Below are 13,727 nucleotides of genomic sequence, written 5' to 3'. Positions count from 1 at the left end.
TTTCATTTGATCCAGGCGGTTGGTTAATACCAGCTCTCATCTTCAGCTTCTCACTCACGCAAATTGCGGTCGTTCTAGTTAGCCCTTAATCAGTGTTGCCAGATTAGATTGCCAACTCCAGCCCAACTGCAGTCTTAAAACCAATCAACCCAAGACCCGCCCAAAACGTATATTGCCAGAAAAAAGATTATTCATATTCTTTTGCAATTGCAAATACGTCTTCATGGTCTACTGTAAACTTTTCCAAAGCCTGGGTCGGGAGATTTTATTTGGGTTTGAAGGTTTTATCCTTTCTAATGTAGCGACAGGAAGGTATGGGAGAGAGAGGGAAAGACATGCAGCAAAGGTCAACGGGCAGGCTTCAAACCCCGGTGGCTGGACTAGGCCTTAATGGTAGCCTACACGCTCTGCCCGGTAAATCACCGGGGAGCCCCTTACATACTCTTTTATTTAAGAATTGTATCTGCATTGCACCGAGCAACGAATTGATTGTTGACTGTTCTAAATTATTGATCGATTGACTGTTTGCTAACAATAAAAAATAACTTGTTTTCAAGGTTAAATGTTAACCCTAACCCTTAGAAACGTCTTAATAAAAGCACAGGTTAAAAGATACTGGCGTCCTATGATCATATTTATGAAAAGTGGTTTTTTTTCGGGAAAAGGGAAATTCTGTTTTGACATTTTGTGTCTCTAAATGCCATTGGAGAGTACATGTGAGAATAGTGTCTATTAGATAAGCACACCCCCCATATATATATTTTATTTTTTAAGTCCTTATTTTTGCCATCCTTAGTTTAACGGTCATTCTTCTTGTTATTTGTTTAATCTTAAAGTTGACATTGTGCTCCACTTATCTTACACAGGCATATAATGAAATGCACAAAGTACCTCATTTCCGCCACAGGGTGACCTATTTGACCTATTGGTGCACTTTCTGTCCGGTGAAATCTACACATGTTGCAGAGCAGTGTTGAGACATGGCGGACAGAACGTGTCGTTAACAAATGTGTCGCGATGTCTCTGTATGTTTACCAGTTTACGTAGTTGTACACTGTAAGACTTCTCAGAGTAATTTACTGTATTTTGGTTTGTAATGTGAACATTTACAGCCATATACTGCAAATAGCAACGATATTAGCCCTACCGCGTTGCTCGCGTTGGACAACGCGAGTAACGCGCCTAACCTGACGCTTGACCAGTGTGTGGTGGTTCAACGCTTCCAACGCGTCAACGCGCCAACGCAGCTAGATGAGTCCATGTCCATGCAAGTGAACGGAGCGTTCCCTCTTCGTCATAACTATCAAACCAAACATCCTTCACATTCACTGAGCGAACATTATGAAAGTAAAATGCACATTTCTCGCTAAAAATGTTTCCATAAACGCATTTAATGGCATAACTATGTAACTATTTCCACCCAGAATAAAGAAAAATGTCGGCCGTGGCTGCGCTGGAGTCCGAGGTAGGAAACCCAAACGCCGCCGTGTTTGGGTGATAGAGTTTAGATCGGGTTAGATTAAATAATCTCGGATATAAATAACAATAATCGGGTTAAATAACTTCACATGGTGTGTCTGGTGTGTTTCCAGCATTCGTAGTGTTGATCAGCAGATATATAGTCCGCCAAGACGTTGAGGTTGCTTAGTAACCAGAGACTCTGTCCATGCAAGTGAACGGAGCGTTCCCTCTTCGTCATAACTACCAAACCAAACATCCTTCACATTCACCGAGCGAACATTATGAAAGTAAAATGCACATTTCTCGCTAGAAATGTTTCCATAAACGCATTTAATGGCGTAACTATGTTACTATTTCCACCCAGAATAAAGAAAGTTGCCGGCCGTGGCTGCCATGGACATGGCTGCGCTGGAGTCCGAGGTAGGAAACCCAAACGCCGCCGTGTTTGGGTGATAGAGTTTAGATCGGGTTAGATTAAATAATCTCGGATATAAATAACAATAATCGGGTTCAATAACTTCACATGGTGTGTCTGGTGTGTTTCCAGCATTCGTAGTGTTGATCAGCAGAGAAGCAGTCCGCCAAGACGTTGAGGTTGCTTAGCAACCAGAGACTCTGTCCATGCAAGTGAACGGAGCGTTCCCTCTTCGTCATAACTATCAAACCAAACATCCTTCACATTCACCGAGTTAGACTCCATAATGGGGCCTATGTTTTAATTTCTTATATTGAACTACAAACATGTGTGTATGCTCAGTGGCCTTGAATGCAATTACGGTATTTTGTGTGACATGTGGTTGTAGATGTAGTTCAGGAATCAGACTTTAGCAAGCATAGCAATTTGTCTTGCAGTTGCAGGTCCTTTTTTTTAAGAATATCCCAATATTCACGGTCATGTGTTAAGACTCTATTTTCCAAAGATGAGCGCAAACAGTGGCAAAATAATTAATGCACAAAGTCTGCCATGGAAATGAATGCAGGTTTTATTAGAACATAATACAGACACCTAATACATGCAGTAGGGTAAGGAATATCGATTAATCCTCCATACTACCATTTGTACAATACAATAGGGAACATATAGTCTAAGTTTTCTTAAGCGCACTGTGCTGAACAGCGACAGGCCAGGTGGGCTTCGGTGTTCTCCTTCAGGTCCTCGCTCTTCTCATAGATGTTGTTCAGATGGGTGGAACTCATGTTAGAATCTACAGGGACGATGGAGAACAAAGCAGTTTAGAATACTACATTATTTGATCACTTTCATTGCAGACCCTTTCATTGAAAGCAAGCTCCAGTGAATTACAGATGTTATTTAGAAAGGAGAAGGTTAGGCATTAGGTTATGCATCTTGCTCTAGGAATGTCTACAAGTAGTCTGTTGATATTGGGGTTCGAACCAAGCACCTTTCGGGCTGGGGAGTCAAACACCCCAACCTCCCCCGTCCCCCACTACGAAGCGCCCCTGTCTTTAAGGGGTTTTGACTTACCGGCGGGCAGACAGTGGAAACCAACGGTGACAGGGATGGTCTTCAGTGGGGTGCAACCAGACAGGCAGCGCAACACAGGCTCAACGGAGAAGCATTTGGACTCTTCTCCATGGAGGATCATTTGCTTCTCCAGCTTCACAGATTCAAGCTTCATGTAACATTCTGAAGGAGAAGAAAAAGTAATTCCAAAGTTATGATATGCATTTTGTAGTCAACCGAATGATTAACATCAAAACCCAGTTTGAAGCTTAAACACATTTTGTAACTGTGCACCAAGCTGATAAACTCAACCAAGCCTTGGCCATATCATCCACTGGTCTTACTTGAGAGGTCGCGGCAGCTCTCGGCAGGGATCACCCAGGATTGAGCGTAGCTGACTGAGTTTGAGGCGAGACGCCCGTTGGGGGTCTGGTACTCCTCTCTGACCTCTCCGTCAGCCTTTCCACAGAGTCCACAGGTCTGTCCCTTCATCCAGTCGGCCACCTTGACCTGTGAACAGAATGATCCACTGATAAGGAACCTCCTTGTGTCATATAGGAGAGGAAAATGGTGCATTGCATTGGCTTTTTTTATTGATACCTTCAATGTGTTGGCGTCCAAAAACACCTCTTGAAGACCATGGCTTGGCGCATGGAGAGCAATGCCCTCACGCAGCTTCTTGATCTGGATTTTGTCTGAAATAATCACAGGTATAAATATTACTGGTACAATACATCACGTATTGGGCTGTAGTTCCAGTTCACAGTGTTACTTATGTACTTGTAGGGTGCTGGTACGGCAGGTTGGCAGTGGGCAATATGACTCCATTGATCTTCACGATGATGTTGTTGTTCAGGGGAATTAGGTCAACCTCACTGTGAAAATAAATAGTAAGGGGTCTTTATAGATACATGGGTCGATGAACGTGTCGATACGTCCAATGAACTCTTGGAAGGGATTTACTCACATGTCAGCAATATTCACATTGATTTGTTTTTTGTTGGATGCCAGATCCTTCTTCAGCAGAACAATGAATTTCAGATCTTCGGTGCAGTCCTGTGCCAAAACTTGAGAGCAAGATTCGGGCATCTGGTTCTTGAAGATGCGCTCGTTGAACGTGGTCACCTTGTCATTGACGATGGTGCACACAGCTATTGCAAAATGAGACAGATTAATCAAAGAACGCATATTTTGTTTTCATTCTTTTGTAGAAAGTAAATAACACGGAAAGTAATTTATTTTAAATCGAGGCTTACCTGCATTTGCTTTGGTGAGCACATATATAATCTTATCAGATAGACTGTTCTGATAGGCCACCAACTCATCAGCTGTATTTCCAACAGGGATGTAGACAGGAAGGATCACAGCCAGTTTGTAGAAGGTTCTCTGTATAGGAAAAGTAATGTTTTGATATTGATCACCAAGAATTAAAGGAACGGCACAACAATGATCTTTTTTGTATTTTTTCAAACTACTATATTTAGGAGAAGCCTACCTTTGGTGTCTTCAGCACAACATTTAGAGTTTTGTCAGATGTCAAAGCCAAAGTCAGTTTCAATTGTTTCAGAGAATTCTTAGCCTTTGACATTTCCAAGCCTGCCAACTGTGCAGCATTTCCGAGGTAGTCTGACAGCCTTGATCAGGAAGAAATTCATATATTATACATTCAGCTAAATGTTCAATGCTAAATGTTATGATTAAGTCGGTATGATTTGTGGCTTTACATCTTGGCATAGCGCTTCGCAGAAGTTGGAAGCTTGTCCCAGGTAAACTTCAGGCGCATCGCAGAGCTTTTTCCAACCAGCCCAGTTTCAACATTGATCTTGGTCTCGAATTCCTTGCAATCAATTCCCCAGGCAACCTTGGCCTAATTGAAAATGACAAATATTAATTTCAAGCATGCAAAACACAGAAAACGATGATAGCTGTTCCTGGAGCTGAATTCGGGGTTGTCGCTGAAGAAGGTTTTACCATGATTTTCTCATAGCTGAGCAGCACGGCGTCAGCGCAGATCCTCCAGTGGTTTTCCTCCACCAGGTTAGCGAGGATCAGCTGGACTCTGGAAGCCGGCTTGTCCCAGTAGGCTGTGGCCTGGTATCCCTGGGCCTTGTGGTCAGCTCTCACAGCACGGACAAGGATTGTCACAGTGGGATTGATGGCGTTCGCAAGGTACTTGGCCTGAGGATTCATACAGAAGGGATAAGCTTAGCACCAGCAATCATTGAGTGTTCAATGTGACCCATCACATGCATTGATTCTTTCTGATGACTGCACCTTGTTGTAGATGGCCTCGAAGCTGGCAGCGCTACTTCTGCTTGATGTTCTGGCTGCGGAAACGGAATGCTGAAAAACATAAAAGATAATAGGGGAGTGAAATACATAACGCAACGACCAATATGCATAACTACTGGTATAATTATATTTCTTCAACGAGAAATTACATATAACACACCTGGTGGATGTGAGTCTTGGAAAACTTCATCTCGAATGACTGTTGCTGAAATAAAACAAAACAAGAAGACATTTAACAAACTTTTACTTTAAAACAAAAATCTATTTCATGTGTTGATGTTGATGTTTTTTTCAAGCCCAGGAATTGAGACCAAAAACAAGCATCACCTTCGACACGCGGGCGCTGGATGAGGAGGAGGAGGAGGAGGAGGAGGATGAGGAGGAAGAGCGGCTGCTAGAACTGCTGCTTGAGCTGGATTTGAGGGAACTAGAGCTGCTGGAGGAAGAGGAAGATCTGGTGGCGTTCCTCAGACCGGGAACCAGGATCTTCTTGAGTTTCAGCAAGACGTTCCTCTCCTCGACGGTTTCTTCCTCCTGGCTCCTGTTGATCACCTTGATGATCTTCTCCACAGCCTTCTCGCCAACTTGAATCTCAACCTCGATCTTCTCAATCACAGGTCCAGCGGCTGGAGGCAAATGGTTGATAAAAGTTATTTGATTTAAATATTTATATGCAATCCAATGTATTATAATTGTAATCATTTAAATATTTGTATTTGCCTGGTGAAATCTCGAGAATGAGGGCATGTTTTCCAACAACGGCATATAGTGGGCAGTCCTTGATGGCGGCGGCGTTCCGGGATTCAATCTCGGCGCATACCTTGATTCCGAATGTTTTAAGTTCACCGCACATTTTCTTAGCAAAGGCAGCATTGAGGTTGATCTTCCTGATGAGGTTCCCAGGCAAATCAACAGGAATGATTTCTGATGATTTGGACTGTAAAAACAAAGCAATACAAAATGAAATTCGGACAATATTCCTAAAACTATGAATCTGTAAATATTGCATTTGTTTGTGTTTTCCAAAGAGCAGGTCCCAAACTCACCAATCCACTACCCAGAGAGGATGTCAAAGAAGCCAACTTGGAAGCGATCTTTGAAGTAAATATTTCACGTGACAGTGTGTTGGACTTTACTGGAATCATTGGGGTAAGCTTTGCAGCTGCAAGGTCTTCAGCATTTCTTGCTATGGCAAAGGTCTCCACACTGCAAGAGAAGAGAGAACCTTAGGCTTTTTCAAAATACTATTTCAAAATTATTATCTGAATGATCGGCAGAGAGAAAAATGACATACGTTGCAGCTGTGATCTTATTTAAACCCTGGACAGGCAAAGCCTGAATCTTGAAGTTGCCCTTGATAACGTCAATTCTTGCTTCAATCTTTGCAGGAACAATTGTGTGAATTTTGGCGATTGACATGATGGCAGCCTGGATCAAGGCGGTGTTCACGCCCATGACAGCATAAGTATGCATGGAAACACTGAAGGTCACAAAGGAATGGAACATGGATGAAATAGCAGTCATGATTACGGTCCTTATTAGGAATTGAAATGCATCTTATGATCATGTTTGCAAGCAAAAAAAACATTTTCTGGCACAAGCAGCGTCTCTGTTTTGTCTTACCTTGGAGTAACCGCGGTTCTGATCTCAATGTCGGACTTAAGAAGCTGAGCAGCAGCAAAGTTCAGAGGTAGAGGAGGAGACACGGTGGTTGCGACTGTAATTCAGAGAACATTGTCAGTGAAAAAGCAGGTCAAATTTGCAATACTATATTTTGCTTGCGTTAGGTTACGTTTCTGGAGCTTACACTCAACAGTGGCAGCCGCCACAGCAGCGGTGTAGAAGCTGAGCTCTATGGGCAGACCGGTGTTGGACGGCATGATGCGACGCACCTCAGCAACCAGCATGGGTTTGGCATAGTGGAAGGAGAAACCGGAGAGAAGGGCCTCCAGGGCCTTTCTTCCATAAGTGGCAATGCTAGGTCCGGAGGCGACCTGTATGGAAAACAAGCCACGATTAAAACGTTGCTTTTGGTTTAATGTTAGATGTTGTTAAATGTATTAATTTACTTAAGAATAGTTTGTAACTTTACACATTACCTGGATGAGCTGATCAATGATGGCTTTGTCAATGCTGGCGAAACCAATTTCCTGTCCAAAGAACTTCACGTAAACGGAGGCCAGTGGCTGGTTCACAGCGGTGGCCCTCCAGTTGGAAATCTGAAGAAAAGAGATCATTGTCAGCTCTACGGTGGTGCTTGACATGTGTGTGGAAGTCATAGTCTGCTGTTGAAGTGATGGCAGAAACCTACTGCCCGGATGAAGTGCTTAATCTTTGTGATCCTATCAGCGTCCACAGGAGCCTGGGGCAACTTCAAGAGGGCTTCCTGGATTCCCTCGGTTCTGACGCCAAGCTGAAATAAAATACAATCAAAGTGTAATCCTTTTTTAATTAACATATTCAGAACATAGTTGTTCTTTCATCACCAATGTTAAGTTATGCAGAAGGTTCAGGCTAGAGTTAGATATTTGTTGCTCTTATATTATGCATCAAATTTTATAAATTAATCTGACCTCAAGAACATCAGCATAAGCTCCAGCGAAGTATGTACGGGCCTTGGCCACAACAGCCTTGGGCATCACTGTGGCAGCATCATTGATATAGAAAGCACTGGCAGCAGCACCAACCATCATGGGGTCTACAGACATAACATGACACATGTCAAGCTGCCAGTGTGATCAAGATGACATGTCTAAACGAAAACCCTTGTCATAATTCTCAACTCACTATGGTAGGCATCCAAGTAGAGAGCCCTGCTGAAGCGAAGGCTCAGCCGGTCGAATTTGGGGCTCAGCATCCTCATGGCAACGGCACATGCTGCGGCACTAGAAGAACAACGTCATCCGCTGTTAGGTTCCATTTATATCAGCCCAAAATAGTGAATAGATTAATCATCAGTATAGGTGTTGCATCTTACACTGATGCGTAATCAGGAGCGGTGTTCTTGGTCATGGACTTCATGTAAGAGTAGACAAAGCTTGCAACCTGCAGATTGCTCTCCTTCAGGGTTGCGTCAGCGATGGCGGTCACCAAACCCATGGGGAGTCTGGTCTCAAACAGCACTAGGGCAGCAGCCATACGGATTTCCGCCTTGAGAGCCTTGTCCATAAAGACCTGAACGGCCAAATCCTGGATCTAATGAACAGAGGTGAAGGGTTAGAACCAAACAAGCAGAATAGTGCGTTCAAAGCACAACTGTCAGGAATTGTCCTACCAGCTTGGGCTCCTTCTTTGCGATGTTCCTCAGGGCAAGGATGGCCTCGATGTGAAGATTCAGGGGCAGGGCAGCAGCGGCAGTGGAGAAACCAGGCAGTAGCTTCATGATTGGCTTAAGACTGGCAGGGTGGCCGGCATTACCCAGAACTTTGAGAGCGATAATAGCTCCGTCAATGTCAACCTTGGCAACAGACTGGATGAGCAGGTCGTGGATGGGCTGTTAGAGACATAAGAAAGGTGAGATGGGATTTGAAGGGCTTTCATTGCTCTTAATGTAGCCCACAAATAGAAGGAAAAAACACGTACCTTCACCAAGTCAACTGGGCAGAGTGGCGTTGCAACGCAGTATTTGTTAACCATGGTGCCGAAGCCCAACATAACAACTTCACGAAGAACAGCATTGGCCTGGATTTTGTGGTGGGAGATCATGGCCTGTGGAGTGATCAAAATAATATATCATTGAGGTTTCTTCATTTCCAAAATGTAAAAACAAACAAACACAGCGACCATTTGGCAGGCTGACCTACCTCGACCAATTTGATGGACTCCAGGTCAGCTGTCACCATGTGGATGGAGCCAATCAGAGCCTGAGCTGCCTCAACGACACTGATGTCATCGAGGTGGAACTTTTCCTTAATGAACTTCAGAGACACATGAGTTCCAATGGCAGGTACAGCGTTCAGGAACCAATGCCTGCAAAACCCAAACATACAATGTTGAACATTCCTCGTGACCTTTTTGGACGTTGATACTGCATTTTCTTTGGTGTTCATGCAGCAGATACCATGATCCATGGATTGAAACGATTTGCCTGGTTCCAGCCTCTGAATCCCCATGTACTTTTAAAAATGTTTCCGTGATTAAGGGTCTGTTGTCGGTTGCTAGAGTCGCTAAGCATGAATATTCACAGAGCCAATCAGTGTCTTGCAAGCAGGGCAAAGCTGAAGTTATCCGTGTAATCATAGCGAGACACAGAAGGCAATACGGAAACTCCCGTCGCGAAAAGGTTTGAATTCTGCCATTACGTTACTTTTTTAGGGATTCTGCTCTGAAGGGAGAAACTTCAGAATAAATTTGGAAAAAAAGGAAGTAGAAATTCATGATGAATTAAGGTTACGATTTTATTATCAACTGACCTGTAGGCTGGCTTGACCTTGTACTGAGACCAGAGGGCATCGATCCTTTCATAGCTGACCACGCGCAGGAGCTGGATGAGCTCAACAAACTTGAGAGGAGCGTCTTCATGGACCTTAGCCACGTTGTAAGTCACCAAGTGGATCAGCACTTCAACGATCTGTCAAGACAGGCAATGTGACCGTGGTTATTCTGGGAGCATTGTTGTGTTGGTTGGGTCTGTTTTTTGTTTGCCGGCTAGTGCTACGCACCTGTGCCTCTACGTTGGTGATTCTCAGGAGCTGGATGGGAGTCTGGAGAAGCTCAGTGGCAAACTCATACTGCAGGGATCCACGGGGAATATAAGCTGCAGCAATGGGTAGAACTGGAGTCTTTGAAATACCAACATAGGTCAAAAGTTGCCTGTGGAAAAGAACACAACAACATCAATCTCGGGTCTTTTGGCACAGGTGTGACACAAGTATTGATATCTTAAGTCAACCTTCTGTTTTAAAGATCATTCATACATACTTGGCCTCCATCTGGGCAGCCCCATTCAGGATGTTAAAGGGGGAGAACTGGATGAGTTCAGTGGCAGTTGCCTCCAAGAGCAGAGCACCAGTGGCTGCTGGCTTCAAGATGTAATTGACTGCAACGGCTCCCTTCAGGGCCATACCCTGCTGTTGAGGCAAGACACAAGACAATTATGACACCCGTGTGTGAGTTGTAAGGTGAGAGGGTTCAATGAAAACCAAAGAAACTTACAGCTTGACACTGAACACATTTCTCAGTGTAGGCCAAGCCGATATCCTTGTGAATTAATTCCTGGCAGTGGTTCAGATCCTTGGTCTTGGTCAGATGAAGACGTTCAGTCTTTACATCCTCTCTGATGACATAGTGGGTCCTGCAGACGCCCTGAGTTCCAGCCTAACAATCACAAATCAATGACAAAGTTGTGGCACTGAAATACTTAGGCATTTAATGGATGAGGTCATCAAAGAAAAAAATAAAGAAAAATAAATGTGTAATGCATGCAACAATTTCTAACCTCTTGCAGCTCATAGACATTCTGTGTTTTCTTGATATTCAGCTGAAGGAGGTTCAGGACTCCCCTGAAGACATTCAGCACTGTGGTAGAGACACCAGCAGGTGCAAAGATTGTTCCTACAACCCCATTAGCATACTGGAACTTGATGGGTGTCAGTAGCTGAGCTGCCAGGGCTGAGGTAAGCTTGGTTGCTGGAACAAAGGGGTCGGTGGGCCAGATTCCACTGTACTCATAGAGCTCTGGGTCGACAAGCTGCAAGGACAATTCGAAAATTACTTCAGTTAGTAACTGAACATTCACACATTTAAATTTTGGTATTTATTTATTATTATCATACTTTATTCTTATTCCTATAAATCCTATCCTCAGTATGGTTCTATGTTACTATGCACTATATATTAACAATGCAAAGTATTTACCTTGAGTAAGAAGGTGTTAGGAGCCTCAGCATTGATGATGACCTTGCTGCTCAGTTTGACACCAGCCCTGGCAAGACCAGCTTCAGGCAGACCTCCCAGGATAACTGCTTCATACTTGTACGTGTAGGTCTTTCCTACAGCAAACTCTGGGGCTGGAAGCAGGAGTAACAGCCATTAGCATACAGTCAATTGTGTGCCACGCTTAGTTAGCCAAGCAACAATTGATTGTCATTTAAACTATGTAATGTTGCAATTGCATGTGTGATGTCCTTACCGTATTTGAGTTCTATGCTAGCTGCAAAATACAAATAAATAGTAAGCAAAGAACACCAAAGGTACAAGGACATATGTGCCAGAAAATGTAAACTGCCACAATGCAACAAAACATTTTTAAAATCGGAATGCTACAATTATAGAATATTCTAATAATTTAAAATGCACCTCCTCAATAATAAAAACTAGTGCTGTCAGTTAATCGCGTTTTTAACGGCGTTAATGCAAACCAATTTTAACGGCGTTAATTTTTTTTATTGCGCGATTAACGCAATTATTTTTTTTCTTTGGCTCAAAACCAAGGAAGCAGTAGCCTGACTACTATGTTCAAGGCAGTATGTTTATATGTTCATCGTTTAATTGCACTATAGGCTTTTTTTTGTTTCGTCCTGTTTTGATCAGTATATGGCTATGTTGTTATCAATAAAAAAACATTTGGACAAGGCAAGCCACTTCTCCATGTTGATAAGAGCATTAAAATGAGGAAAAATAATGGGACAAAGAAATCAAGGGATCGGGAGTTAACTATGACATTAATGCGATTAATCGCGATTAAATATTTGAATCGCTTGACAGCACTAATAAAAACCCATCAACTCAATAAGTAATTGTGTTTAGTATCGTTCGGTCAACCTACCTACAAGGACCAGCGACACAGCTAGCACGATAAGTCCCTTCATGACGGCTGGGATGGTGAACGATATGGTCGGGAGATGCCTTTTAAAGGAAAATATTTTGGGACGGATTTCAAAATAAACAGGTTGTCCCAATGCATGACATCACTTTTTTCAGTACAGAGGTAAGGTTAACCTGACTTTTTTGAAAGTCCAAATCAAGGTCCTTGTTTAATATGGCATACTGCACTATATCTCTATTAGGGTTTCAAGGCTTATTCAATTAAGCTTTTTTCGCTGGTATAAGTAATTGATATGCCCCATTTATATGCCCATATGTTTTTAGTTTAGTCTTTTTTATGTGCAGTGCACGTTTTCGCCACAGAGTACAACCCTATATTGATAAATTGTTTTCAATAATAATAACAATTACTTTGAGCTAATTTAAAATCATTTTTTCCATCTTTACTTATTACAGACCAATTTTGTTTGACGGAGGTTTGTGTGTGGACAGTTGGTAGAATGTAGTAGCAACTTGCTCTGAAGTTGTAGATTGCAAGCAACTGACCCTTCAAATACAATTTGGTGGTCTTGTATTTCGTAGCCTAGCCTACTTAGTTGTGTAGCATCTTAACCTAGCTATCTTTGTTGTGTACGGGGAATGGTTTAACCTAGCGATTGATAGTTATTTTCACTTGGTTCGATGATCATCCTCCTAATTGTACCGACAGCGATATATTGTGTCACTTTCTTATGACAAATGTGCTTATTGTAAGTCGCTTTGGATAAAAGCGTCTGCTTTTATGCAAATGTAAATGGTTGAAGGACGTAGCATGAGCTCGTTTTCATGGCTAAATGAGCCGCATCTGAGAGAGGTCGCTTTTCGGACACTTATGTTATACCACATGGTGTGTGCGGATGTGTGGAGCTCCATCTGGCCAGTGGTTGATTTTTTCGGTGGTGGAACAGTTGTTGACCGAGCGGCATATGGCCACTGGGCGCAATGTGGGGCTCCTGCCACTAGGGGGTGGTAGAACATTAAGATATATATTATTTTTATTAAGGGGCACATATCATACCTCCAGGTATGAGTGTGATTAGCCGTTACAAGCAGGGCCCTGTACCACGAAGCTCGCTTAGAGGGTTAGCGAGGTATGTTGAGCTCCAAGCCTGGGTTAGTTGTACCACGAAAGTCGATCTCTTTTAGCGTCGCTGTATCACCGCAGCCAAACCTGGCCGGGAGCAGTTTTTCGGCTTGCCCAATCTCATTCCTTTGCTACATAGAAAATCTCAACCCTAGCCCTCGCTGTTGCGCGTTCACGCGCCGTGGAGTCATGTCCCAATACTGTTCAAATGTAGCTTAAGGGGTAGGGGGGAGGGCTAACATCCCCTCAAAATTGAGATTTTCGATGGGCACCCTCAAAGCGATTCAGTTCTGACTTGCTCCCACAATACCTTGCGAGAAAACGGAAAATCAAGAAATATCCTAGACAAGATGGAGGACGAACAGATGCGACAGGATTGGAAAAACACAAATGTAAGTATTTTCTCTGTAATTAACTAGTAATTATTTTTATTAATTATACTCTGCAGCCCGGCCGCGGGCTTCGAAGCCCGGCCAAGGACTCTCGGAAGATCGCGAAAGTCTGTGGCCGATTTTCGCGGAAGATCGCGAAACTCCCCGGCCGACTTTCGCAGGCCGCCCGACCCCGGTTCTCGGCCGGGATGCATGCCCGATCACGGGCTCTGCATCCCGGCCGTCGACC

The 13,727-nt window shown here is 43.4% G+C and overlaps 1 protein-coding gene across 1 annotated transcript; it reads right to left on the bottom strand.

Moving 5' to 3' along the window:
- Positions 1–2,426: 2,426 nt before the first annotated feature.
- LOC115555766 (vitellogenin-2) lies at positions 2,427–12,045 on the bottom strand. The gene is made up of 34 exons (XM_030372795.1): positions 11,985–12,045; positions 11,349–11,369; positions 11,075–11,226; positions 10,656–10,907; positions 10,373–10,534; positions 10,139–10,287; positions 9,880–10,030; positions 9,631–9,788; positions 9,022–9,187; positions 8,801–8,926; positions 8,493–8,711; positions 8,196–8,413; positions 8,006–8,103; positions 7,792–7,916; positions 7,530–7,631; positions 7,318–7,437; positions 7,026–7,212; positions 6,842–6,935; positions 6,513–6,698; positions 6,265–6,424; positions 5,939–6,155; positions 5,546–5,844; positions 5,379–5,423; positions 5,201–5,269; positions 4,898–5,104; positions 4,651–4,793; positions 4,422–4,560; positions 4,183–4,312; positions 3,894–4,077; positions 3,707–3,801; positions 3,527–3,621; positions 3,271–3,436; positions 2,948–3,109; positions 2,427–2,666 (listed from the first exon to the last, which is right to left on the bottom strand). Exons 1-34 carry the CDS (start codon positions 12,025–12,027, stop codon positions 2,557–2,559), a joined length of 4,950 nt encoding a protein of 1,649 aa, XP_030228655.1. The 5' UTR covers positions 12,028–12,045; the 3' UTR covers positions 2,427–2,556.
- Between the last annotated feature and the right edge of the window lie 1,682 nt (positions 12,046–13,727).

This window comes from Gadus morhua, chromosome 12 (genome assembly GCF_902167405.1).
Source record: "Gadus morhua chromosome 12, gadMor3.0, whole genome shotgun sequence".
Taxonomy (NCBI): domain Eukaryota; kingdom Metazoa; phylum Chordata; class Actinopteri; order Gadiformes; family Gadidae; genus Gadus; species Gadus morhua.
Note: the sequence above shows the minus strand (reverse complement) of the source record. Positions and strands in the feature narration are given on the sequence as shown.